This window comes from Phaseolus vulgaris, chromosome 5 (assembly GCF_051622355.1).
Source record: "Phaseolus vulgaris cultivar YP4 chromosome 5, ASM5162235v1, whole genome shotgun sequence".
In the NCBI taxonomy this organism is placed as follows: Eukaryota; Viridiplantae; Streptophyta; class Magnoliopsida; order Fabales; family Fabaceae; genus Phaseolus; species Phaseolus vulgaris.
In genome coordinates, this window is record NC_143502.1 from 36,856,876 (window position 1) to 36,884,728 (window position 27,853).

At 32.9% G+C, this 27,853-nt stretch overlaps 2 protein-coding genes across 3 annotated transcripts; both read left to right on the plus strand.

Annotated features, from left to right (window-relative positions):
• The first annotated feature begins 10,613 nt into the window (after positions 1–10,613).
• On the plus strand, positions 10,614–11,742 carry LOC137835573 (uncharacterized). Its single transcript, XM_068644138.2, has one exon. The coding sequence runs from the start codon at positions 10,867–10,869 to the stop codon at positions 11,353–11,355; it is 489 nt and encodes a 162-aa protein (XP_068500239.1). The 5' UTR covers positions 10,614–10,866; the 3' UTR covers positions 11,356–11,742.
• A 10,673-nt stretch (positions 11,743–22,415) lies between these two features.
• Positions 22,416–26,299, plus strand: RHF2A (RING-H2 group F2A). Of its 2 annotated transcripts, none has more exons than XM_068644139.2 (9): positions 22,416–22,738; positions 23,017–23,175; positions 23,266–23,312; positions 24,157–24,219; positions 24,328–24,436; positions 24,559–24,926; positions 25,044–25,151; positions 25,236–25,596; positions 26,049–26,299. In XM_068644139.2, exons 1-8 carry the CDS (start codon positions 22,733–22,735, stop codon positions 25,546–25,548), a joined length of 1,173 nt encoding a protein of 390 aa, XP_068500240.1. In that variant the 5' UTR covers positions 22,416–22,732; the 3' UTR covers positions 25,549–25,596; positions 26,049–26,299. The 2 variants fall into 2 exon arrangements, with proteins under 2 accessions (XP_068500240.1, XP_068500241.1); XM_068644140.2 differs by having other exon boundaries at positions 22,599–22,738; positions 22,999–23,175.
• The last annotated feature ends 1,554 nt before the right edge of the window (positions 26,300–27,853 follow it).

A 27,853-nucleotide genomic window follows, 5' to 3' on the forward strand; every position in this document is an offset into this window, starting at 1 on the left:
TCTCATCTCCTCCCACTTGAACCGAGTGCATTACTACTAAAAGTCATTTTGAACTACAGATATTCAAAATCTGTTAAGTAATCCAGCTGCATTTGTCGTTGTGTTGTTTTGGTTTTCCAATTGTTTGATAAACAAGTTTGGTCTTGGATTGAACATAATATTTGGTACAATTTCTTTGTGGTCTGAATTGTATTTAAACTAATACATGGATAATGCTAATGTGTATTACAGAAAATGCCAATATATATATGAAATTAAAAATTGAGAGCAAGTGTAATCTTTGTAAATAGTTTCCTCACCTTGTTTGATTTTATTGAAAACATCTGAGAAAGGTTTGTTTTCATTATTGAATTCCACAAAAGTATAAATTTTCGTTCTATTCATAAAATAACTAATAACTAGTTAACAGAATAAAGAAATTTTGCCCACAAACTCCTTAAAGACGGCACAGACCTTTGCACCGACAGGTAAATCTAGAGTATTTCTTATCACTATTAATTTAAAAATAGATTAAACATATTTCTTATCACTATTAATTTAAAAATAGATTAAACATATTTTTCGTCGCTATTCTCGTAAGATAATTAAATGAATTCACTGTTAACTTTTTTTATATATACGTGAGTAATGAGTCGTGTTTACTTCAGCAAGAAGGTTAACGAATTAAAACCAATTCTAACTTTATTTTTTATTTAAAAAATTTAAATATTTAAAAATTGTGATTGACACATTTTCATATATATTTTTATAATATATTTTGTAAATATTTTAAAAAAATTATATAAATATTTTTTATATAAAAAAATAAAATTGATTTTAATTCATAAACGTTATACTATTATATTATTCATGTTGAAAATCCTTTTTACACTCAAATAAAATTAACACAAACTCATTCCAATAATAAAAATAAATTTAGCCCTTTAAAAATTAGGTGTACCATATTTTACTACAAATTAGATATTTTATCAGTTGGAAATTTTTATTTAAAAGTAAAAAGAAAACATAATTTTCATTAGAATTATTGTGCAAATTATTTTTATTAATTATAAATAATTTATTGTATACAACTTTTTTAGTATATTATGTGCATCATTGTAATAAGAATGATATAGGAGAAATTATACGTATCTCTCCGAGGTTCTTACAGTTTTATTCAGTTTCCTTATACTTGTATAGAATAATATTTACATTTTTTAATTTTTAGTAAATCATATTCATTTCCATTATATTTTTAAAAGTGACATTCAGTTTTCTTATTTGTTTAAAAATCTCATATTAACTAAACTTTAATAAAATATTATGAAAGTTAAAACATAAAGTTTTAAACTATTTTTTTATATAAAATATAACTTTACTAAAATATAAGAAACAAGTGCGAGTGTTATTTATTAAAAATATGAAGGATGTAAATATCTATTTAAAATTTATAAGAAATATGTGTCATTTTATTTAAAAAATGATAAACAAACTAATGTTTATTTTTAAAACTAGAGAAAATGCCAGTTTGATGTAATATAAATTCAGGGAAGGTAAGTTTAGTATGTGTAATATTATTAGTCGTTTTTATCAACATTATTTTGAGAATTTGTATTTTAGTTGGTCTTTTTACGCCAAAATCAACCTTGCAATTGTCCGAGAAAAGGGTGGAATCAGGACATAAACATGTATTCCATAAATTTCTATCTTTTTTTATGAGATGTTTGGATTTTTCAAAACTTCATGAACATGCAAAAGAGAAATGTTATTCCCACTCCGATCAAAACATAACTTTACTTGTTCAAATAACAATTAAGGTGAAGCAAAGTCAGGAACAACGAATCCCTTTATGATAAACAAATTCATCTTGCAAGTTCGTTATTACGGATAGTTCCTACAAATGATCGAACTAATGTTGTATACAATACTTGAATTCTCAATATAGATGTTACATAGTTGGTTCTCATCCTTTAGAGACTACGTGTATAATAAGAACACCCATCAACAAAAAGATCATTTTAAGATGATCATCACGTGGCTATTGAGAATTTTCTTTAAACTGAATATTAGAATATTAGAACGGTCCCTTTCTGTTTTCTCATCGGATATAAACTGATATACTAATTAAAATGATGGAATATTCAAGTAGTGTTGCATAGTGAGGTGGGGAGGTATTTTTTCCATTTCGAATGTCTAATATCTTGTCCTACAAAATCTGCAAGCTTTTGGTATTGGTGTGTTTTGCAGCAACATGGACTATTTGGAAATTTAGGAACCAAACTTGTTTTAAGATAAAAATTCAAATGATAAAGTTTCGCCTATTTGCATTCACGTTTATATTTTCTTATATTATGAAATATATTAATCTTTAATCATTTTGATTTCCAACAGCATGACGGAACTTATAGCTAATAACGAGAGCTTTTTTTCAAAAATAGTGTGAAGGGGTCAGTGTTGTTGAAATTGTTGCATATTATTTGTTTATGTAGAAGATAAGAGTGGTGAGCGTGTTGCAGGAAAAAAAATAATGGATTTGAGTAGTTTAGTATGGATATTAGAGCTATTAAATTGGAGCGTGTGAAGTAGGAGGGTGGATAGTATGTTAAGCTTAGAAGTGTGGAGGTTCACTTCAAATGCAGAAAATTATTCATAGGTGCTGGAATGGGTCATTGCAGTATCCATACTAAAATAGACTTGAAGGGTATGGTTTTGTGGAGACAATTATGGAAAGCCAAGCCTATTTTGATTTCAAGACTTGAGAAAAAGGATCAAAAAGAAATGAGACACAATTTTGATGCTGTCAGATTCAAGAACTTGTCGATTAAAAAAGAGCGAAAAGTGGTTTCAATTTCATGTATCTTTGAAAGTGCAGGTTTATGTATGAAAATTGTTTCAGAGCATTTACAAATGCAGAAGTTTATTTAGTAATTCTAAAAAATCTCCACATATTATATATCTTATGGATATAATTATCAGGGAATTGAAATCAGGGACGACAACATACTGCTCCTTTATTTTTGTTTAAATGAATCGGGAATATGTCGTCCAATATAATTTTACATTGAGCTTTTATTTTCAATGAATCGGGAATATGTTTTGATAAGTTTAATATAATTTTACACACAGTTTACCATTGAGTTTAAGGAATATATATATATATATTAATTTTCTAAATCTTTTAAAAATCAAACTGACGATATTGCTAGCTTTATAATAAACAATATTTTAAATGTGATGATATCTCAACAACTTGAGATTGGATATTTGAAAAATTTGTAATTCGATTTCACTTCTTAATAAAGTTAATGTTGTAAATTTGATATTTTCTTAAAAAACATAACAATGAGTATTCACTTTTCTTTCTACCAAGATAATCTCTTTAATTAATTTAGTTTTGTTTTTAAAAAATATAACAATGAGTATTCACTTCTCTTTCTACAAGATATTTTTTCATTTTAGAAGAAACTTTAAATGTGTTACAAAGAAATTGTTTGAGTAATAATTGTTGTAAATAGAATCAATTTTGCAAAAAAAACTGAAAAACAGAGATGAAGATAAAATAGAAAAATAGAGATGAAGAATCCTAATCTTTCAATGCTTCTGTTGGAGGAAATCACGGAAGTAGAGTGAAGCGGAGAATGACTCCAAGTTTGAAAAACTAACGTTACCCTCCCCACCTTGAATCGTGCCGCACGACTTGCTGGATTTTCGGAGGTTGAAGAAGCTGTGCCGTTGGAACCTGGAATCGCGCCACCAATGGCTGCTGGAACGTGGGTAGTGGCCGTTTGGGGCTGTTACCTTTTTCCCTATTTAAACAAGGGTTCCCCTCTTCAGAAAATGCAACTCACACTCTCACAACTTCATCTTCTTCAAATCCTCCGTTCACCATCTTCTTCAAATCCTCCGTTCACCATCTTCTTCCTTCTCCTTTTTCCCCTTTCAATTTCTCTCTCCTCATTATTTTGTTATTATAATAATTCTGGGTTATATTTGGGTATTACTTTTTTAAAGAGAAACTTGCTAGTTCTGATCCTCGGAAATCTCCAGGAAGTTCCTGTTGTATCCTGAGGGACTTACGCAATACACCGCGGATAAGTCCTTACGGACAGTGATTACTCACGCCTCGGGAAACCTTTTTTGTTCGTTTTAAAGCCTATATTACTACAATCGTAAGGACTTATGGCTGAAAATCCGAACAACAACGACAACACCGCTACAGGAACATCAAATGTTGTTTCCGCAACACAAACCATTTTTGCGAAACCATTTCCGGACGTCTCCAAAATTGAAGTCTTCACCGGTCAGAACTTCTGACGTTGGCAAGAACGCGTGTCCACCCTATTGGACATGTATGGAGTTGCTCATGCACTTACAACTGCCAAACCCGACTCAACCACGACTGCAAAACAAGTTGACGACTGGATCCATGCGAATAAGGTATGTCGTCACACTTTACTCAGTGTGTTATCTAACGATCTGTTCGATGTTTATGCTTCTTATAAGAATGCGAAAGACATTTGGGATTCTCTTATCCTCAAATATACTGCCGAAGACATCGTCAGACAAAGGTTTGTAATTGCAAACTACTACCGCTGGGAGATGATCGAAGGCAAAGACATCAAAATCCAAATAAACGAATATCACAAGCTGATTGAAGATATCAAAACTGAAAGCATAACCTTGTCGGATGAATTCGTGTCCGAACTCTTGATCGAAAAGCTGCCACAGTCTTTGATGGATTACAAACAACAACTGAAGCACAGACAGAAACAAATGTCTCTATCAGATCTGATCACCCACATCATCATCGAAGACACAAACAGGAAGGAGTGCGCTGCTGCAAAGGCCAAAGCTTTGTCTGCCAAAGCAAACGTGATAGAAGACAAACCAGCTCCAAAAAGGTACGAGAAAAAATTTGATCACAAAAAGAAACCTAATAACAAATTCTCTCGTCCCAGTGGAACTAACCTCACTTTCAAGAAAAAAAGTAATTGTTTTGTCTGTGGAAAGCCAGGCCATCATGCACCTCAGTGCAGACATAGGGCTAAAAACGACTATCCTCCTAAGGCAAATCTAGCCAAAGGGGAAGATACAATTGTGGCAGTCATTTCACAAGTAAATCTTGTGGCAAATGTGAGCAAATGAGTGGTAGACTCTGGGGCTACCAGACACATCTGTGCAAACAGAAATGTGTTTACCTCCTACACAAGTGTGGGGGATGGAGAAGAACAAGTATATCTCGGTGACTCCAGGACAAATCCTGTCCTAGGAAAAGGAAAAGTTCTTCTGAAGCTCACACCTGGTAAAACTCTAGCTTTGAATGATGTGCTACATGTGCCATCAATTAGAGTTAATTTGGTCTCTGTGGCATTACTAAGCAAAGTTGGGGTTAAAGTGTCATTTGAATCTGACAAGATTGTTATGACAAAAAACAATGTTTTTGTGGGAAAGGGATATTGTGATCAAGGCCTTTTTGTATTAAACATTTATGAGATTATGAATGAATCTAAATCTTCTGCTTATATTGTTGACTCGTATGATATATGGAATGCTAGATTAGGACATGTGAATTCTTCGTATGTTATAAAATTGCAACGACTAGGATTAATCAACATGCATGACAAACAAAGTAGTAAATGTGATGTATGCGTAGAATCTAAAATAATGAAGAAAACATGTCACTATGTAGAACGTCAAACTGAAATTCTTGGTTTAATACATACCGACCTTGCTGATTTAAAACAAACCATGTCTAGAGGTGGTAAAAATTATTTTGTAACTTTTATAGATGATTTTTCTAGATACACCAAAGTGTATTTAATCAAACATAAGGATGAAGCTTTTGACATGTTTTTAACTTATAAAGCGGAAGAAGAAAATCAACTTAATAAGAAAATTAAGAGAATTAGATCAGATAGAGCTGGTGAATATGTTTTATTTAATGACTATTGTGTAAAAGAAGGTATTATTCATGAAGTAACCCTACCATATTCACATGAGTCTAATGGAGTAGTTGAAAGGAAAAATAAGACTCTTAAAGAAATGATGAATGCCATGCTTATTAGTTCTAATGCTCCTGATAATTTATGGGGTGAATCTTTGCTTACTGCGTGTTTTTGCAAAATAGGATACCACATAGGAAAACTGGTAAGACACCCTATGAGTTATGGAAAGGTTATCAACCTAATTTGAAATACCTAAGAGTGTGGGGGTGTTTAGCTAAAGTGATGTTACCTGATCCTAAGAAAAGGAAAATAGGCTCTAAAACATATGATTGTATGTTCTTAGGATATGCAGAACATAGTGCTGCCTATAGGTTTCTAGTTCTTAATAGTGATATAATTGAACGCAACACTATAGTAGAGACGAAAAACGCTGAGTTCTTTGAACACATCTTTCCTCTAAAGAGTAGTGGTACATCTGAACAACCTATAGATAGTGCTAGTGATACCTTGAGTGAGAATGTTAGGAGAAGTAAAAGACAGAGAAAGGAAACATCTTTTGGAGATGATTTTTATACTTATCTAGTTGAGAATGATCCAATAAGTTTTGTAGAAGCTACTAGTGCTCCTGATGTAAACATTGGGATAAGGCCATTAAAACTGAGCTTGATTCAATTAAGAAAAATAATACGTGGACCTTAGTAGATCTGCCTAAAGGAGCAAAACCCATTGGTTGTAAGTGGATCTTTAAGAAGAAGTACCATCCTGATGGATCCATAGAGAAATATAAGGCAAGATTAGTAGCTAAAGGGTTTACTCAAAAACATAACATAGATTACTTTGATACTTTTGCACCTGTTACTAGGATTTCCTCTATCCGTGTATTGCTAGCCTTAGCATCTATCCATAAGTTAGTAATTCACCAAATGGATGTTAAAACAACTTTTCTGAATGGTGAATTAGAAGAGGAAATTTATATGACTCAACCTGAAGGATGTGTAGTTCCAGGTCAAAAGGAAAAAGTATGCAAACTTTTAAAATCTTTGTATGGTTTGAAACAAGCACCAAAACAATGGCATGAAAAACTTGATAATCTTTTACTTTGTGAAGGTTTTTCTAGCAATGATGCTGATAAATGTGTGTATTCTAGATCTGAAAATGGTGAATATGTCATTATATGTTTGTATGTGGATGACATGCTAATTTTTGGTACATGCAATGATATAGTTTTTCAAACAAAATTGTTTCTTGGATCTAAGTTTGAGATGAAAGACATGGGTGAAGCAAGTGTGATTCTAGGAGTTAAAATCATAAGGAAGGGAGATAGTATATTACTATCCCAAGAAAAATACACTGAGAAACTTCTAAAGAAGTTTGGTTACTATGACTTTAAGTCAATGAGTACCCCTTATGATGCTAACTCTAAATTAAAGAAGACCAGAGCAGAATCTATTTCTCAAACTCAGTATGCCCAGATAATTGGGAGCTTATTGCATTTAATGAGCTTTTCTAGACGAGATATTGCTTATGCAGTAGGTAGATTGAGTAGATACACTCAATGTCCTAGTCAAGATCATTGGGAAGCACTTGCGAGACTCATGAAATACTTGAGAGTTACAATGGATTATGCCATTGAATATAGTGGATTTCCCACTGTGCTAGAAGGGTACAATGATGCTAATTGGATCTCTGATTCAGATGAGACAAAATCCACTAGTGGTTATGTATTTACACTTGGGGGTGGTGCAGTTACATGGAGATCAGCCAGGCAAACTATTATTGCAAGATCAACAATGGAATATGAGTTTGTTGCTCTAGAAATGGCTGGTAGTGAAGCTGAGTGGTTGAAAAACTTCTTAGCAAACATTCCTTTAGGAATGAAACCAACCCCATCTGTATCAATGCATTGTGATTGCCAATCGGCAATAGCTATAGCTAAAAATAAAAGCTACAATGGAAAGAATAGACATATACAATTGAGACATAATTTGGTGAAACAGCTGTTAAAGAGTGGAACGATTTCTATTGACTATGTCAAGTCAGAACGGAATCTGGCGGATCCTCTGACAAAACCCCTAGGGAGAAAAATGATTTTAGAAACATCGAGGGGAATGGGACTTAAGCCACTTGCAAACAAACAAGTGATGGAAACCTAACCTTTGTGATTGGAGATCCCATGAATAAGGTTCATATGGGTAAAAACAAGTCACTTGTTAGTTATGCTAGCACTAATATTGATTTTAAATCAATTGTGTCCATTCCTATGGTGTGTGTGAAAGTGCTAGATACTGCATAATCGAGAGGATAAACCTTGTTGTTAAAATTCAGAGATAAAAGAGTTTTAATGATTTACAAAGTTTTAATGATTTTCATATCCCTTATGGGTGGTGTATGATTTGCAGCATACACTTGATGAAATCACCTATATGAGTGTCAAGTGGGGCCGCTTGCATGAGATCTTGGCAAGATCTCTATAGCACTCATGAATACCGGGCACGCGCATGGCCTAGTAGCACAACACAACGATAACAGCAAGTAATGTGGGGATGTATTGTGATTGATAAACCTCTAACACATACTAAGTGCTTGGTTCATATAGCTTGCTATACCAACTACACTATGTGTTACGTTCATCAATCTAAGACTGGTTCATATAGCTTGCTATACCAAATCTGATGCATTACATCTTAGATGAACCCAGAATATTCTTTTCTTTCTTCATCTCTATGTTTTATCTTTTGCAAAGTGTGGGGGATTGTTGTAAACAAAATCAATTTTGCAAAATAAATTGAAAAACAGAGATGAAGATAAAACAGAAAAACAGAGATGAAGAACCCTAATCTTTCGATGCTTCTGTTGGAGGAAATCACGAAGTAGAGTGAAGCGGAGAATGACTCCAAGTTTGAAAAGCTAACGTTACCCTCCCCACCTTGAATCGTGCCGCACGACTTGCTGGATTTTCGGAGGTTAAAGAAGCTATGTCGTTGGAACCTGGAATCGCGCCACCAATGGCTGCTGGAACGTGGGTAGTGGCCGTTTGGGGCTGTTACCTTTTTCCCTATATAAACAAGGGTTTCCCTCTTCAGAAAATGCAACTCACACTCTCACAACTTTCATCTTCTTCAAATCCTCCGTTCACCATCTTCTTCCTTCTCCTTTTTTCCCTTTCAATTTCTCTCTCCTCATTATTTTATTATTATAATAATTCTGGGTTATATTTGGGTATTACTTTTTTAAAGAGAAACTTGCTAGTTCTGATCCTCGGAAATCTCCAGGAAGTTCCTGTTGTATCCTGGGAGACTTACGCAATACACCGCAGATAAGTTCTTACGGACAGTGATTATTCACGCCTCGGGAAACTTTTTTGTTCGTTTTAAAGCCTATATTACTACAATAATTACCTTAAGAAAGCATATATTAACATGGTACTCTTCTCAATGTTAAAATATTTATTTTACTATTCTACCACTAATTTGCAAACTGATTGTTAAATTTATTAAATTTTATAAATTTTCTTTGAGTTTTAATATTTTCTCAAACAAGTGTCATTAAATGCATGTGGAATGAATATATTTTGACTTCCATTTTCTTATTTTGTTTTTTTATATTCTTCTTTTGAAAGTATAAACTCGAAGTAATAAATAGAGTATTAGACTTTTGTCTAGCTTGGCCTGTTATTACTGGATGATTATGTAAGTTCTTTAATTCCCAATTATGCACACAAAGTATAAATGTTGTACACAAAACTTTATCATATATCTATAACTAGACACACAAAATACACAAAATTGAGTCTTATGATTAAGAAAAAGGTTTTTACCATTAAAACAAATGAAAATTATTCAATATTATATGCATACATTTAAGCAAGTGACTAACATTATCGATCTTCAAGTTTAAACCTTAAATCCTAAACCCTAATCTCTAAATCCTAAACCCTAATCTCTAAATCTTAAACTCTAAACTCTAAATCTTGCACATCGCGATCAAATATAATAAGATGAATTTGAATAGTCATTAATTATCGGTTTTCATATTAAAGGATCATCAAATTTTATTGATAAAGTCGAGTAAAATCTTACCGATAAAAAATTCTCCAACACTTAAATTAATAAAAATATAATAATATTAAAATAATGGGTGAGTATTAAGATATGAATGAATAAGAAATACTCTATCTAAATGTATTTATAGGCTTAAACAAGTTATGGAATCTAATTATAATTTTTTTATTATTATTATAGAAACTTTAACGCGGTCATAAATGAATTATCTTTAAAGTTTAACTATCACTTAAAACACCTAAATAATTTTATATAAATTTTTTCAATAATTATGAAAAGTGATTTTTCCATGAATAAACTACTAAAATAAATAAATAAATTGATCCCACAAACTAAGTGCTTATATCTCATTTACCCCTAAACTATTTTTTGCGTTGAATCGGTGAATGACACACCAAGAATTACAATGGCTACATATTGAAGAGAAAAAACAATTTTGTTTTCAGAATAATTGAACGGCAACATGATTTAAAAAAAAAAAAAAAGAAGAAATCGTTGACATGAAAGTGTAAATATCATTTTGCATGTACAAAGGGGTAGCAACCGAATGAGGAAGAAACATTCAAACTATTAGAACAATAAAATATATATATGGCCTTAAGGAAAATTAGTCCCTACAAAAACAAGAAAGATCAAAATCGGTTTTATTTAATGAATAAGTACATCATATTGTTGGGTGAATTTTATATTTTTGTTAGAAATTGAACTAACAAGAAAGAGTTTGTTAATATATATAAATATGCGTGTGTGTGTGTTAACAAAAAGTGTTGTGTTAGCCTGTGAAAAGTTTGGCACTTCCTTGGTTGAAGCTCCACCATCCGTTTCGCTTCGATTCCACCGCACATTTCTCAAACCCTTCCTTTATTCTTAACAATGGAGGAATGATGTCGCACTCTTTTCACTCTCCGCCGCCGCTTGCCATGGCACGCCAGCAGAAGGTCCTGCGCCGCTCCCCGCCGGTCGCGCGACGCCGAGAGCGCGGCCGCGCAGGTGAGGTAGCAGGAAATGCGACGGCGGCGTGCGCCGCCGTGTGCTGCTGCGTGCCGTGCTCGGTGATGGACGTGGTGGTGCTGGCCGCCTACAAGGTCCCCGCCGGCCTGGTGAGAAAGGCCATGCACAAGAGGAAGCGACGCCTGCTGCAGAAGAAGAACAAGAAAACCGAGGCGCTCTTGGATCACGGGCCCGCTGATGTTTCTGGGCCCAGGCCCTGTGCTGAGGAGCACCTATCGAAGGACGTGGCGGAGGACAAGTCGGAGGCCACCACGAAGCTGGAAGAGGAGATGTGGGCCCAGTTCAACGGAACGGGCTTCTGGAGAAGCGATTCTCAGCGACTCGAACAGAGTGCGGAATGCCATTGCCAGGCCCAATGATTTGGACATTTGCTCTCGCAACTGAAACCCTTTTGGAGCGTGACGTGGACGCGCAATGATTTGTGTGTGCATATAAGACAGTGATTAATGAATATATGGGTTTAGCCAAGATTAATTTATTTGTCCTTGTTTTTATTTTGTGATGACATTTAGAAAAGTGTTTTACTAATTTCAGAAGGTAAAATTTGGAATGCTTTAACATTTAGTGCTTGTATTGTAGTTGTACTCGGAACGGGTAAGTAGAAAGTAGCTCCCATTGATGCATGGGTCTTTTTGCTCTGTGTCAGACATTGACATGTAAAATTTTAGGTGAATTCTCACCCGCATTCAAATAGGTAAATCTTGTACAATTTTCTTTTTTCTTACTGGATCTGCCTCTTTTATTCATATTTTCTTTTCTTTCTTTTCATTCTTATAGTACAATTTTTTTTTCTCTTAATTTCTTATTCTAATATTACTTCTGCATGTTATATGTACCTAAACAATGTATAGGTTGTTTTTTTTCCAATAAGGAGTAACTCTTTTTTTAATATTATGTTTTTTCTGAATTTTGTTTTTAATATTTTATTTTAATTTTATCATGGTATCTCTTCCTTTTTTTTCTCAATTTTTCGTAGCTTCGTAGTTTCTCTATGCCTTCTCCAACTTCTATAGCATCAACCACTCCCTCGGTTCTCTTTTTGTATTTAATATTGGAGAACCTATCTCTGTTGTAAATTTTTTTTTTATTTAGAAACAAGTTGAACCAGTTTTCAAGGTTTGGGAAACACAATAGCTTTCATTTTCTGATTCTGATTTTCTGATTGTGATCTCGTAATTGAGAGTTCTGAGTACAGTGCTTGGGAAACACAAGCTCAACTCCTTCTCTTATGGTTGCAATCGTCCCTCTTTGCAGCAATCCAATGAAGACATCTCTATCAATTTAACTCAATAAAATTCACAAACAACTCCTGCTCCTATTTTTCAATTAAGTATGACGCATTCTGAATCCTCTAAAAAATTATCTCTATGATAATTATTCAGGAGGATGGCATTTTCAATGTCGCAGATGGAATGTGGTCGTAATGGTTGTGTTGTGACTTATATTGCTCAACCTTACCATTTCTATTAGCATTCCAATCCTGCACAATTTTACAATTCACATTTCATTCCTTAAGTTTCATTTCTATCTCAGCCACAATCTTCTTTTCAGTTTTATACAAAAACAATGGCTAATCCTCCACCAGAGGCATATGTAATGTAACACAATATGCTTCATTGACTCGGGTGCTTCACATCATATAACTACTGATGCCACCAATCTTGTGGAAGTTGTTCCTACTCAAGGAGATGAACTTTTTCTTCTTCTAGGAAATGGACAAGGTTTGTCAATTCAGTTTTCTGGTTCTGCTTCTTTTCCCTCAAGTACTAATCCATATATCACATTATATCTCAAAAATATTTTATATGTTCCTTCCATAAACAAAAATCTTATAAGTATAAGCAAGTTTGCAAAAAGATAATAGTATATATTTTGAGTTTCACTCATCTGTTTGTTTTGTCTCAGGTTGATAACTCTATCTTACACAAGGGATATCTTGGTCAAGATGGTTTATATCTTGGTCAAGTCTCAGGTTGATCAATCAGCCCAAACCTCCTCACTCTCCTTTGTCCCAACACTCGTCCAACATCAACTCAATGGTTCGCTCGTCACCTTCATCCTCCACTTAATCATTACACAATTTTCTTTTGTATTCATTTTGACACAATAGATTATGTCATCCTTCTGTTACTGTTTCACACAATGTTCTTGAACATTGTAATATTTCTCACAATTTAATAAAAAACCTATTGATGTTTGTATAATATGGAAAATCTAACCAATTATGTCCACAACCTTTTTTAACTACTTGTAATCATCCTCCACAACTAAATTTTTGTGATCTTTGGGGACCCTCACATGTCAACTCTTCCAATGGGGTATAATTATTGTTTCACTTGTTGATGCATACAATAGATATACATGGATTTACTTTCTCAAGCATAAATATGAAACATTACATATGTTCAAACAATTCAAAACACATGTTAAACTACATCTAAATCAGAAAATTAAAGAAGTTCAAATAGATTCGGGGTGAATTTATACTCAGTATTTCAAATCTGTTGGGATTCGCCATCCTCTTATTTTTTTTCATACACACTAATGGAGGTCCATTAAAGTCACCATAACTTCGGTTGAGAAGATCAAAAGAAACATTATTGAATGAAAACATCCAACCTTTGATTCTTCCTTCTTCTCAACCTTGTAAATAATTGTAGAGAGCAGTTTACGAATTTAGTTTGGACCAAGTAGAGTTGAATATTATTTGGGCTATTAATAGTTTAGCTTAAATAACATAACCCTAAAAGAGAGAGTTGACACCAAGATACAGTAAATAACCTAACTTGGGCACCAAGTTAGTGCTAGTTAAGGGCTAGGTGGTGCCACTTGTCACTCTCTCAATGGAAAAGATTTGAAGTTTGGGCTGCAAGCTACATTTGCCACATGTCAACTTAATTTTTAGAATCTTGCTCCACAAGTTAGGGTTAGTGTTAGGGTTTGAGGCTTGCTTTACAAGTTTTCTCTTCTATAAATATGAGTCTCTTATACATAAAATTCATACTTTCATTGAGTAAAAAATTGTTGTTAATTTAGTTTTTGCATTCCTCTTTCAAAGTCAATAATCTCTTGCTTTTACTCTCTTACTGGTTGGCCTAACCTCCTTCCTTGCTCTAACTTTCCTTCACATGCTCACATATTCCTTTGCTATTAATTCAAATCTATTTTGTTGCCTTCCATATCCACTCAAACTTCATTCCAACTGAAGAATCAAGCTTGGAGCATAGGAGAACTCTATCAAGTGATATTCAGAGCTTCGGTTATAGCAAAACAAATAAGTTATTCGATTAATTATCATATACAAGTATTTTAGTTTGTTCGATGTTGTTTCCATCAAACTTTTTTTGTTTCCTTTAATTTTCACCTTTAATTTTTGTTTTCCATTGTTTAATCGATTTTTATTCACATTTAATCGGTTCAAAACAATTTAATTCTTTCATTGAATAAAAAACAACAAAGTCACGTAGGTTCTTCATTTTTTCAGTCTTGACCATAAGTGTTTGATGTTGTTCTTGAGTTTTTGTCACTTTTAATTGGTTAAAACTGTCTAGAATTGCTTCCTTTTCAGTTTATAATTTGTGCATGTTGTGTCTAACGTTATGTTTCTCCTTAATTGTCATTAATCCTGAATTTGAGCTAGTTCATCAAGTGTTTGTAGAAATGCCTAAGTGAATGCACATAAATTGTTTGACGATTTGTCTTGAGTCAAATTTGAATGTATAAGCATAGGTGACATTTTTTTAATCTTTGAGTTTTTGCCCTGCTAATAGACCAATAGTGAGTTTCATTATACATCAATTCAATTCTATCTTGCATTTTGTTAAGTTTCATTACTTTTATTAGGTTTCTTGCTCGTTGTAAGGATTCTATGCATTAATACTGGATTGAAAAGTTTATTCTAACCTAAATAAGTATTCAAATTATCTGAAACATTACGTTTAGAGCGTAAACATGTGTAATGACCTCGTGTTAATAAGGCACGTCAAAAAACAAAATAGAAAAAAAGTGATAAATCATAAAAGTCAGGACGTTGTGCACTAAACTTGTTATTGCTTTTGTAAGTCGTTGCTTTCCTTCTTTAGTTTAATTGTAGACCTTCCTTTGGCCTATAGGTTTTCATTTTTGCATTTCACACACACAAAATAGTACGTTCCAAAATTGTTTTGGAGATTAGTTGAAGGAACATTTGTAAAGACTATCTGTGATAAACTCTGGCTAGGAAAAACTTGATACTTAAGCCGTCCTAATAACTCACCTCTTTTTTTCTTGGGAGTGAACATAGAGACATACTTACCTATGAACCTTTGATTACTTTCCACCAAAGAAAAGATTTGTGAAAATCCTTTATTACTCTTGTTGAACTATAAAGTTTTGTGAACATCTTTTGAAGTTTTTAAGTCAATAATGAGTAATCATATGCATACATATTCTGAGACTAATAATTTTAGGAACAAAAGGGGTATAAAGCTTAAGAGAGAGTTACAAGATACTAGAAAGGAAATTTATAATCCTAAAAATATGTTTGCTCAATTTTTGGAAAATCAAAATGAATATAGGAGCAGACATGGGGAATGGTATCATAAAAACAAAGAATCTTATAGGAAATTATATTCTCCAACTGAAGAGGTCTTCCATAGCCACCATAATATGGATAACTATCGTAACTCATCTTATCCTAGGAAGGACTTTGAGAGGGAGGCTTACCCCTTCAAGTCAAGATATGGGTGGTCCAAGGAAAGGGAAAAAGAAAAAGCACATGAGGCATTCCACACTGTAGAAGAACAACCATTAGAGTCTCCTAAAAATAAAATAAAAGCAAAAGAATAGAGCAAGACTTCTACCTCAATTGAACAAAGAAATATTCACTGTTTAGGTAGATGACATGATGAATTTAGCTCTTCTTCTACTTCTTATGAAGAAGAAGAGCCTAGACCTAGTTCTTCTCAAGTTGTTTCCACTTACTATTGCTCTGATACTGGCCATAGAGATAATAATTTTCAAATAAATCGTCAAACTTTTAGAAGTTTATCTCTCTTAGGTAATAGATCATATTATAACTTTAATAACACTAGGATAGTTAAAATGTTGAAACTCTACTTAAATGCCCATGTTTTGATTTATAATCTTTCTTGGATAAAAAAATATAGGGATCTAGTTGTGGATCACCAAGTGAAATTCAAACTCTCTATTGGACATTATGCTAAAAGTATTTTAAATATCATTGTGCTCTTAGAAGTTTGTGATATTTTATTAGAAGGACTAGGGAAATTTGATCATAACATTGTTTCCCATGGTTGTTATAATAAAAACACTTTCACCCAAAAAGGAAATAAGTTTGTGGTTAGTTTTTCAGTACCTTCACGAATAGGGGAAAATGAACTACAAACACAACTGAAAAATAAAAGATCTTTGTCTAGAGTTGAATTTAGAGAAAAACCTTGTGAAACATTGCTTGAAACAAAACAACTAAATAAAACTATTAAACAACTTCATAAGGTAGAAAAAATAATCAATAAAGATAAATATAAAAGTATCCATTGGATCAGATATGTTTATCTATCATCAGGTAAGAGGTGCATTAACCTTAAAAGGGAGGTCATGCTTTACATTTTTATTTTTTCTTATAGACAAATATCACTTGTTTTACTGCTTGATTGTTTTACAAGATGATATTTGACCCTGGAGGAAAATCTACATAAATGCAAAAATAAAGGTGACAACCCTAGAGCATAACGAAGATCTCATGACAGATCTTTTCTAAGAGTGAGGATCCATCTAAGCCATCACACAACTTCGACTGAGAAGATCAGAGAAGATAGAACATTATTGAAGGAAAACATCCAACCTTTGAGTCTTCATTCTTCCAAGTCTTGTAAATAATTGTACATAGTAGTTTATAAATTTATTTTAGGCCTTGTATTGTGGACAAAGTAAAGTAGAATATTATTTATGCATTGTATTTGGGTTTGTATTTGGCCATGAATAGTTTAGGTTAAATAACCTAGAGAGAGAGAGAGAATTGGCACCAAGACGAGTTAAATAACCTAACTTGGAAACCAAGTTACTGCTAGCTTAAGGCTAGGCGGCACCATCTTCCATGTACCACTTTTCACTCTCTCAATCGAGAGGATTTGAAGCTTGAGTTGCAAGCTACCTTTGCCACATGTCGACTTATGAGTGGAGAAGATTTTTAGAAGCTTGCTCCACAAGTTAGGGTTAGGGTTAGGTTTTGAAACTTGCTTTGCAAGCTTCCTCTTCTAAAGCTTGGATTAGGGTTAGGAGTCTCTTGTACATAAAATTCAGATTTTCATTGAGTAAAGAATATTATTTTTGTTTCATATATATATAGTTATAATTATTTTGTTGAAGTTTAAATATGAATTAGAGTTTTATAATTATGTAAAAGTTATTCATGATTTATTTGTAAATATCTTTTCGACGTTTGTTGATAATGAATTTGAGTGATGTGTTTATTAAGGTAACGATGATGTAAATAAGGGTTATTGCTTGAGAAAAAACTTACAATGCGTAAGATAATCACATTTCAGAAAGAGATTTATTTAGTCCCATATTTTATTGAAAAAGACTTGTCCAACACGGTATGAGTGAGAATGTCTCATAAATCTACTACCTCGAAGTTTTGAGTTGGAGGTATGTTCTCTCATGTTATTCGTTCATGACTCAGTGGTAAAAATCTTTTCAATATTTCTATCTCTCAAAATTCCCAACACATTTTTTTATTGTATATGTAAATTTCGATCAACTTTTTAAAATACTTTAGTTGATATTAAAAAATACTTGGGTTTGGACCAATTAAGGAATAAAGATTGAGTCATTTGGTGACTAAATCATTAATCCTACATATGTATCATAATTTTTTGAGAAGTGTTATGGAATTAATGCATAAATTCACTAGATACAAAAATTATTCACCAAAAATATCACACACAATGAAACGATAAATAGAAATAAGGAACAAGAAAGCGAGAACTAAACACATAAGAATTAGCATGGTTTAATTATAGTGTTAATAAAATTTAATATACATATACCAACAAAAATACTATGAACATGTTCTTCTTCCTCACTCGAGTACAAAAAGGACTTTATAAATTAAAACTTAATCGTTACTTTCTCAATATAGTGAATGCTATCCTCAATGTAATCAATATTACGATTCTCAAACATCATGTTTTACATAAAATATCTATTTATACAATATGTAGATAACAAATTTTACAATAATTACATTGTGTATACCTCAACAAAATTCGTGATACATGTGTTTCACACTTAATTTAAGTAGAAACACATTAGACATGCTATTGAGTGTTAGATGCAATTGACTATGCAATATGCAAGATGATCTTCCACATATGGGAATTCAAAATATTTCACCAAAAGGATAAACAAAACATCATTCCCTAGATAAGTAGACAAGATATTCTTCATTATTAAAAAGAAAGGCATAATTATCTTTAAAATATTAGAGTTTTTGTTTACTCATTTGTATAACCTAATTCATTTTGCTTTTTGTGAAAAGGAAATTAAATTACTTTTCAACCTATCAACATAAAATATAAAATGATTCTAACTGTAATCTACTAATAAAAAAAAATATGCATATATTTTTTTGAGAAAAAAAAATATATTAAAAAGTGAAGCTAATATTTAGAAGAAAAAAACAATATTAACTAATATAACCCACTTTGGAAGAAAGTACTAACATTTCAATAAAACATATTCTACATAAATTAGATTGCCTTCCAACATAATATATATATATATATATATATATATAAAATATGATTTTTAATGAAGAACTTTTTAAAATTTAGTTTCAACTCATTTAAATAATTGAGTCCAATTAAAAGTTTGGGTTTATTTATTTAATTTAACAAAGTATCACGGAGTAATTAACTAGCCAAATATGAATAATCACAAATAATTTGAGTCGTTTATACAACCGGTGACAAATTTTGAATCTTTCTTTAGTTTCTTAATACGATGGAAAATACGTTCTCTAAATTAAATATTATTAAGAGATTTATTTGATTGAATTATACCAATTAGTTGAAACTTTATTTGTTCAACACTATTTTATCATTAATCCAAAAATTATTAAAATTCATAAAAACATAAATGATTGAATTACAAATACTCTTAAATTTTGTAAGTTTATTTGAAATAAAAAATAATTATAAAAGAAAAATACATATTAGTTTGGGTGAACTTGCATTTTAAGATGTTAATAGTATGTTTGAGTTATTTTTAGTCCTTTTGGCAGGAATATAAGATCCTTATTAAAAAATATACATTTAACACATAAAAGTACTCTCTAAAGAGTTATTTAAATATGTGTAGAACTCGTTTTCTTGTTAATTAGAGGGATAATTACCTCAACTAACAACTTTTATGGTTAAAAATGTGTTTATCACATATGTCATCTCTTCAACATATTTGAAAATATCTTAGTTTTCTTATCTAACATTGTATAATTTTAAAAAACAAGTTGCTCAGTCCACAAAGAAGTTTTCTCTTCTCCAAATCCATTTTCTATAAGAATATTTGACGCTCACCGTGGAATCATGGTAAAACTTTTCCCCAAGACCACCATAAGAACTAGACGTACCTTATCAACAAAAGTCCTTCACAAAACAACATGACTACCCAGCTCGAGACTATCCTCCGAAGCAACGAGGAAAACATACAAAAGACAATGGAGAAAGTCCTCGAACAAATGCATGACAAGTTGGAAAGGGATATAGCATCCCTGAAAGAGTAGCACATGGTGGAAGCTGAACAAAATCGAGCTGACATACAAGCTTTACAAGATCAATTGGTGGCAAAACAACGACAATGAACTGACAAAAATCCTACTGAGTATACAACAAAGTTCCAACAATTATTGCTTGAACCATCTATTCGCCAAGAACACACCTCTCCTTACACAGATACTTCAAGATCATCTTGAAGGGAGACTCGTTATACTCCAACTCCAATATCATTGTGGAGGGAAACTCGGGGACCCGAGCAAATACCAAGGCGTACCCAATCCTCCTCTCAATGAAACAATGAAAGCCAATTTAGATGGTTTCCACCCCTTTACTTCTGAGGTCATGAGAGCTTAACTACCTTGAAAATGGAAATGGTCGAGGTTGAAAAATATATAATGGGACTTCATACCCTAAGGCTCACATCAAAGCATACATAACCTAGGCGAACCTATTCTCAGGGAGCATGGTCGTACATTGCAAACTTTTTCCAATCACGTTGATGGGGTTTGCAAACCAATAGTTGCAATGTCGGCTTCATTGCACAATGTGGTGCAAGGGGAAGAAGAAGGCTTGCGACAATACATGACAGGATTTGAAAAAGCAACATTAAACATTCCCGACCTCCATCCGACTGTAGCCATGCAAGCCCTATTGATAGGACTTTGTTTAGGGAAGTTCTTAGACACCCTTTACGTGGATCCTTCTTCCAACATGGATGAAATTTGTAGCCGAGTTGCTTGATACATCAACATTGAGGAGAGTGTTGATGCAAGAAGAAAAATGATGAAAATCTTGGTAGTTGCCACTTCGGAACAATATCCCAAAAGAAAACGAACTGAGAGATTTGAAAATTATACTCCTTTAAATACAAGTTGTGATCTGATCTTGTGCGAAGCGTAGAACCTCGGGTTGGTGCAACTTTCGTCTCCGACAACTAGTCATCCATCAATTGACTCAACCAAGAAGTGCAATTATCATTAAAACATGGACCACACTACGGAAGAATGCTTCAAGGTACGAGATATAATCAAAGGACTTATTCGATCAGGTGCTCTTGGCCACTTCGTACAATAGGCATAACCCGATTTTGGAGGACACTCCCCAAACATCTACGAGAGAAACACCTTTCTGATTGACACAAGGTGCATACTCTATAAATCCCTTTGAATGTAGATGAAGAAATACTTTTTTTTCTTACCTCGATTTTTTATCCCTAAGGTAGATTTTTTCTGATTAAGATTTTAATGAAGCTTATTCTTTTGAAATAAAAGTTCCTTTTTACACATAATTGTTTACAATGATACTTGTTGTAAGTTATTATTCGATTTCAAACGAACATCGGGAAACTTCATCAAACTTGAACCAAACGTCACAATTTAAGTTCAAACAAACATCGAGAAACTTTATCAAACTTGAACCAAATAATCAAGTCACAATCTGAGTTCAAACTAACATTGAGAAACTTTATCAAACTTAAATCAAACGGTCAAGTCACAATCAAAATTCAAATGAACATCGGAAAACTTTGTCAAACTTGAACCAAACGGTCAAGTCACAATCTCAATTCAAACGAACTTCAAGAAACTTTATCAAACTTAAACCAAATCATCAAGTAATATTGTATTATTGGAAATAATTAACAAACATTACTCGAAATCGAAATCAAGGGTTAACTTATGCTAAATCCAAATGGGTTCAAACTGAGCTCATTCATCCTTCAAATTGATTTACCTATAAATCTTCTCGGATTACGAATTGAAGGAGACTTATATACATACCCCCAATTACAACCAGATACATTTAGACCAATAACCACTCATTTAATATAATATTTAAGACACATAAATCATACTATAACTCGTTCTATATTATTTAAGAATCGAGATCAATGACACTTCAAATACATCTTTTACTCTTAATTCACCTAAACATCTCTTAAGAATAAAATCATGAGAGAGTTTTCAACTCCAAAATAAATAATCATTTAAATAAAGTGATTGAACACAACTAGTTTGAAGTTGAAACAGAATTATTTTATCTTTTATTTTTTTAGGAGAGGTTTTTTTTTTCAGTGATGGTAACATGTTTGAATTATTAATGATGAATACCGTGTTCAATTTGGGGCAAAAGTCATACTTGTTCCATTAAATAATTAATTTACAACATCAGATGAGAACGGAGGGCGAAATTATTTATACCTTTAATTTGGCTATGAAAATCTGGACTGAGTAAACATATATTATAAGTTCATTTGTCTAATAATATGATTAATTATCATTAATTGAAGTTAGAAGAAAGCACTTACTATGATTTGGTTATAAGGTTTGATTATTGTAAGTGTGTTCTTAACATTGGGGTTGAAAGCAGCAGAAGTTTGGTTGGTGTAATTGCGCGTGGGTACGTGGTAGGGACTAAGCACTTCCTTTTAATTTAATTTGAATCAATGCAAATTTCTGTCACTTGTTTCTGTCTCAGAGTCTGACGCCTTTAATTCAGTTAAGATTTTTTTTTTTTTTATCTTTGAAAAGTATGTAGTATTTTAGAATAAAGTCAAAATGAATTAATATATATTAATATAATGAAAATTTGAATGGAAAGTATGTATGTATGTATATGTATGTATGCATGTATGATGATGAAGCGTGAGAAAAGAGAGTGACGCGTAAGGGAAAAGACTCGTCAAAGAGATTCGTTGGGAATGCCACGTGTCGGAAGAACAAAGAGTGGTGGACGAAGACCGAGCGAGCTATGGTAAGATTAGCTGACTGCGTGGTTGGTTGGTTGGTTTCTTCCAAAAAGTAAAACATAAAGGAATGGGTAAGCCCCTTTGCCTGCACCCACACACTCACTTCACACCGCACCACACCGCACCGTAGAAAACTTCTCTCTCCCTTTCACTCTTTCACTCTCGCTAGGGTTTTCTTCCAATCGCATCTCCAATCTCATCGCGCAATTCTCCATGGAGGTAACACCGTTTCGATTATTCCGCTCTCTGCTCTCAATTTTTCTCCTTTCTTTATTTTATTTTACTTTTCCCACGCCTTTTCCTTTTCCCTTTCGTTTAGGGAATCTATCTCTTCCCAGACTCTTGATTTGATCTGATTCCTTCTGAGTGTTTGTTTGATTTGTTTCGCTGTGTTCCGAATCTTGTAGCGTGGCGGCGTGTGTTGCTGATTCGATTGGAATTTTATTTCCACCGTTGTTGTTTATTTGTGTCGATTTCAGTGGGTGGTTGTTTTGTAGGGTGCTGGGATGGAGGGGAATGATATCAATGATGACGGTAATAAGTCTGAGGCGCATTTGACTTCCGCCGCTGCTTTTGTTGAGGGTGGAATTCAGGATGCTTGTGATGATGCTTGTAGCATATGCCTCGAAGCCTTCTGTGACAGTGATCCTTCCACGGTATGGTGTTAGTTTAATTGTTGTGGTCGTGATTAGTGTTGTGTGTTTGTAAACCCTACTGATCGAGCTATTTGTGTACCCTTCTTGCAGGTTACCAGTTGCAAGCATGAGTTTCATCTTCAGTGCATTCTCGAATGGTATTGTTATTTGGTTTCGTTAATTAACTGTTTTTGAGTCAATCCTGGGGATTTTGTCATGGGGTTGGGCATTACTGTGGTGGTAATGATGGGTGTTTCACATATTATTATTATTATTATTTCTGTGTATCGCCACTGTCGTAGATGCTGCTATGTTTCTTGATCAGTGATGTGGGTTCCTAAAGTAAGGAATTTATATGGCTGTATTTTCTGCTGATGTACTTGAAAGAAGGGGCTCCTTAATAGAGTATTTGTGAATGCATTTTTTTTTGTGTGAAGAAAAACATGCTTTTAAAATAAGCTGTCTTTATCAGCTGGAAGAGAAAGTATCATGAATTTAACGTATAGGATTGAAGTTATTGTTATTTATCTGAAGTTTCAAGGACTATTCAGTTGTTAATCGTATATCGTTATTTATCTGAAGTTTCAAGGACTATTCAGTTGTTAATCGTATATCGTTCCCTTTTCCGTATAAATTTGCTCATATACTAGGTCAATTCATTGCTGTCCAAGTGAACTTTTTCCGGTGAACTGAGGAAATATTTTGGACGGCTTCCAGTCTGTGTTTGATGAGTTACTGTTGACTATTGATACCCTGATTTTTGAATTCTGTAGATATGGACATTTATAGCATTCTCCTGTTGTGGCTCACAAATATGTTATGCACCTATTTTCATATTTCTTCCTTGTCTTGTGGTTACTCTTTAATTAATGAACTTATCCTGGAGAAAAAGAAATGTTGGTATCAAGGGAAAAAAATTGGCTAATTTTGTGCCCGCAGCCACAATCAAATGTCCAAATCGCTTAACAATCTCTGTATTGAATTCTAACTCTAATCTTTTAGGTGTCAAAGAAGCTCCCAGTGCCCCATGTGTTGGCAACCTATCAGTCTCAAAGATCCAACAAGGTTTGTAGTTTTTGCAATGTTCTTTATTCTTGTTTATTTATTAAGCTGCTTCTGTCATTATTTGTTTTCTAGATTTACTTACTTGTTTCTTTGCTTTTGTATTTACAGCCAAGAATTACTTGAGGCAGTGGAAAGAGAGCGAAACTTTAGGATCAATCCACCTAGAAATGCCACAATATTTCATCATCCAACACTGGGGGATTTTGAGTTACAACATGTTTGTAGTCTACTTATGCTAGTTTGGAAGTCTACTTATGCTAGTTTGGAAGTCTACTTATGCTAGTTTGGAAGTCTTTTGAACTGTTATCATGCATTATGTGATTTTTGGTTATCATGCAGTTGCCAGTTGGAGCTAGTGATGCTGATCTTGAAGAGCGTATAATCCAACACTTGGCTGCTGCAGCAGCAATGGGAAGAGCACGCCACATTGCTAGAAGGGAAGGTCAGAGAAACAGGTCATCAGCTCAAGGTCGCCCACACTTTTTAGTTTTTTCGACTCATCCTAATTCACCTCCCATGGCTCCTACTTCTTCCTCTCCATCTCAGAGGGGAGATGATGAACCAACTCCTACAATTGCTGTTTCCAATCTGTCTCCAACTCCTGCAACGGGAGACCAATCATCACAAGTGACTTTAGTTGCTCCTGTTCAAGCAGACCAGGTTTCTGCTCTTGGTACAGATCATCAGGGATCATCTTACAGCAATAGGTCATTTTCATTTTCGGTTTTGAATTTCTAGATTATTTTGAATTGTTTATAAATTCATACTCGCCTTGTATTCTACATTTAGAAGTTCTCAACTGTTATGTCTGAAAATTCATACAGGAGATCTCCTAATCAGTCATCTCCAAGTAGTCAAGACAGAGCAGGGCCATCAGAATTCCAGTCATTTTCAGAGTCTCTGAAATCGAAACTGAATGCTGTGTCAACAAGGTTGTGGACTATTGTATGTTGCATGTGGGTGTGCTAAAGTACAATGCTTTCCAATTGTAATTTCTATTTTTTCTCGTTTTTCAGATACAAGGAGTCAATTTCCAAGAGTACAAAAGGGTGGAAGGAGAGATGGTTTTCTCGTAACAATGCTATGTCTGATATTGGATCTGATGTTAGGCGAGAAGTTAATGCAGGAATTGCAACTGTGTCGCGCATGATGGAACGTCTGGAGACCAGAGACAGTATTAGAAGCAATAGTAATTCAGCTCCAAGTAATTTAGAGGATGGTTCAGTTCAAGCACCTAATGATCAACCTTTAGCTGGCACTGAAGGGGGCAGTCTTTTGGGAGACAATAACACAAAAGCTTCTTGTGCTGCAGGTTCTAGTTCGAATTAAGCATATAGAAAGAATGGCAAGAACTTTGAGATTTGTTTTCTCTAAAAGGTAACATTTTAATTATTCTAAAATTTGTTATTTAATGTCAAGTAGTGAAGATACATGTGTAGTGAAGATACTACATGTTCTGATCGAACATTATCAGAACTATTTTTTTAGTAATGTAATTACAGTTCCACACATTCTTCAAAGATTTTACTTGTATTTTCTTGTTGGCCTTCTCTATTTTTAATCATCGTCTGCATTCTTTCCTATACAAAAATGTGTTGTCTTTAACCTCATGAGATTTTGCTCTTGAATAAAATACCCACTTATTAAGCTTTCAGAAGGAAGCTAGATATGAATTCTTTATGTTTAATGATGCATGACAGATATTTTGTTAATCCATTTTTGTGGAATTAAATTCCTCTCTCACTCGTTAGTCCTAATTATACAGTAACATTGTTGCATGCGCTGGTTGTTAAGATAGTCGTGCTGATGGATGTTTCTATGAATATCAGGTAGAAATAGGATTTGCCCATTGGGGATGTGAAATTCCATGGATGTGATGCATTGCCCATTGGCTTGCGCAGGCCAGGCAAGTGATAATCCATTGGCATGCAGAAGAAGACCTACAATTGTGATATTGGAAATAAAGAACTTGAAAAGGCTGCAGTGGTCTCTTTTGTTTGAAACTTAGGAACCTATATATGATTGTATATTCACATTGTAAACTTATTTATAGATATTTCTCAGATAATCTTTGCATAAAGTTCTGTGTCTTCTACTTCTAGAGATAGATGTCTCGATCCCAAACTTAACTATAATTGGGTGCATTAAGTCATTCTCTGAAATTTCTGTTTGATTGTGAAAGACGATCAGTAGAGTACACTTTACACCATTGTTGTCAAAATTGCTATCATTCAAGTAGGATAGCCGAGTTAATGAAAACAAATCTTAGAAGGGGTGTTTCTTCCTGCACATAAAATTCTTGGAAGGTGTTCCAGAATTTTACGAAGTGCTCAATGTTAAATTGTCATAGGCTTAAATTGTTAGGCTGCAATCTTTCTTTGTTTGGTCGGTTTTTTGAGAACCGTGTTGCAAAAACCCACAAATTCTCATCCAAATATCTACCATCTTTTCATTCACATTCGCTAATACAAATTCTCAAAGCCACTGTTTTGAAGTTCTGTTTTGTTCTTCTGCTTTTTGCCTTTCACTACCCCCCTCTGTCTTTCTTTCAATTGTCTGTTTGTGCCTCTAAGCTTCTCACTCCTTGTGTTTTGGAAGTTCTTTTATGGTTATTTTATAATGTTTAACTACTGATACCTGTATAAATTTTATATTGGTAATTAATCAGAAATAAATATGTTTATGTCTTTTAAAAATTTTATTGCTTAAAGTAAAAATAAGAAAGAAACAGGAAATCATAAATTGAAACTAGTTTATATATAAATTAAAAAAATTAGAAAGTTTTTACAATGTAGTTAATTTTAATTTATCAAAAATATATTTTATTTAAAAAAAAATTAAAATAGACCCTAAATAAACAAATTTATATTATAATTTATAAGAAAATATTGAACGCACACGTAGTGCACAGACTATTTTCTTTTACATCTTATTAGTATTTGTAGGAGTTGTAATATATTGATAAGTACATGATAAGTACGCATTATTTTGGCCCCCATTCATTTAAGGTATGTCTTTACAATTTTAATTAATTTTCAATGATGAAAAATGTCCTTTTATTGCTTCATCCAATTGTGTCCCAGACTCGTACTCTTTTCTATATCCAATTTATATTTATGAGTTGTATTGTCTGCAACGGAAGCAACACGGGCATCTAGTTTTACCTCATGTTTTGTTTACTCTTTTAATCAAATATAGGATTTGCATAAGATAAAGGGAGGAGATTACTTTGGAAGAAAAATTGGTAGAAAGAAAAGAAGGAAAAGGGAATGAAAATAGAAGTTATTTGTATGAAGAAAAAAAAAAGGTCTGTAACTAATTTTATTGTATAATAAAATAAATTTAGCTGTATATTAAAATATTTATAAAATTTAATTTTAAATAATTTAATATAAAAAATAAAGTTTTGAAAAAATATATTAAAGTTAAAATAATTTTACAATAAAAATTATTATAATTTTTAATATATAAAAAAGTTATATTTAAAATAATAATATACTAAAAAATTATTTTACTTTATATTAAAATTTTAGATAATTTATTTGTTTATTATTTTAATATTCATTTTAATTATTTATTTATAAAATATAAACTTTCATTGCATTTCCTTACAATTTTACATAAATTTTTTGTT

Bases quoted from the DNA above. Each gene is read 5' to 3' on its own strand.
- LOC137835573 (XM_068644138.2), top strand. From the start codon at position 10,867: ATGATGTCGCACTCTTTTCACTCTCCGCCGCCGCTTGCCATGGCACGC.
- RHF2A (XM_068644139.2), top strand. The intron at 23,313-24,156 runs GTATTGTTATTT...CTAATCTTTTAG, and splicing joins CTTCAGTGCATTCTCGAATG to GTGTCAAAGAAGCTCCCAGT. The intron at 24,437-24,558 runs GTTTGTAGTCTA...GTTATCATGCAG, and splicing joins GGGATTTTGAGTTACAACAT to TTGCCAGTTGGAGCTAGTGA.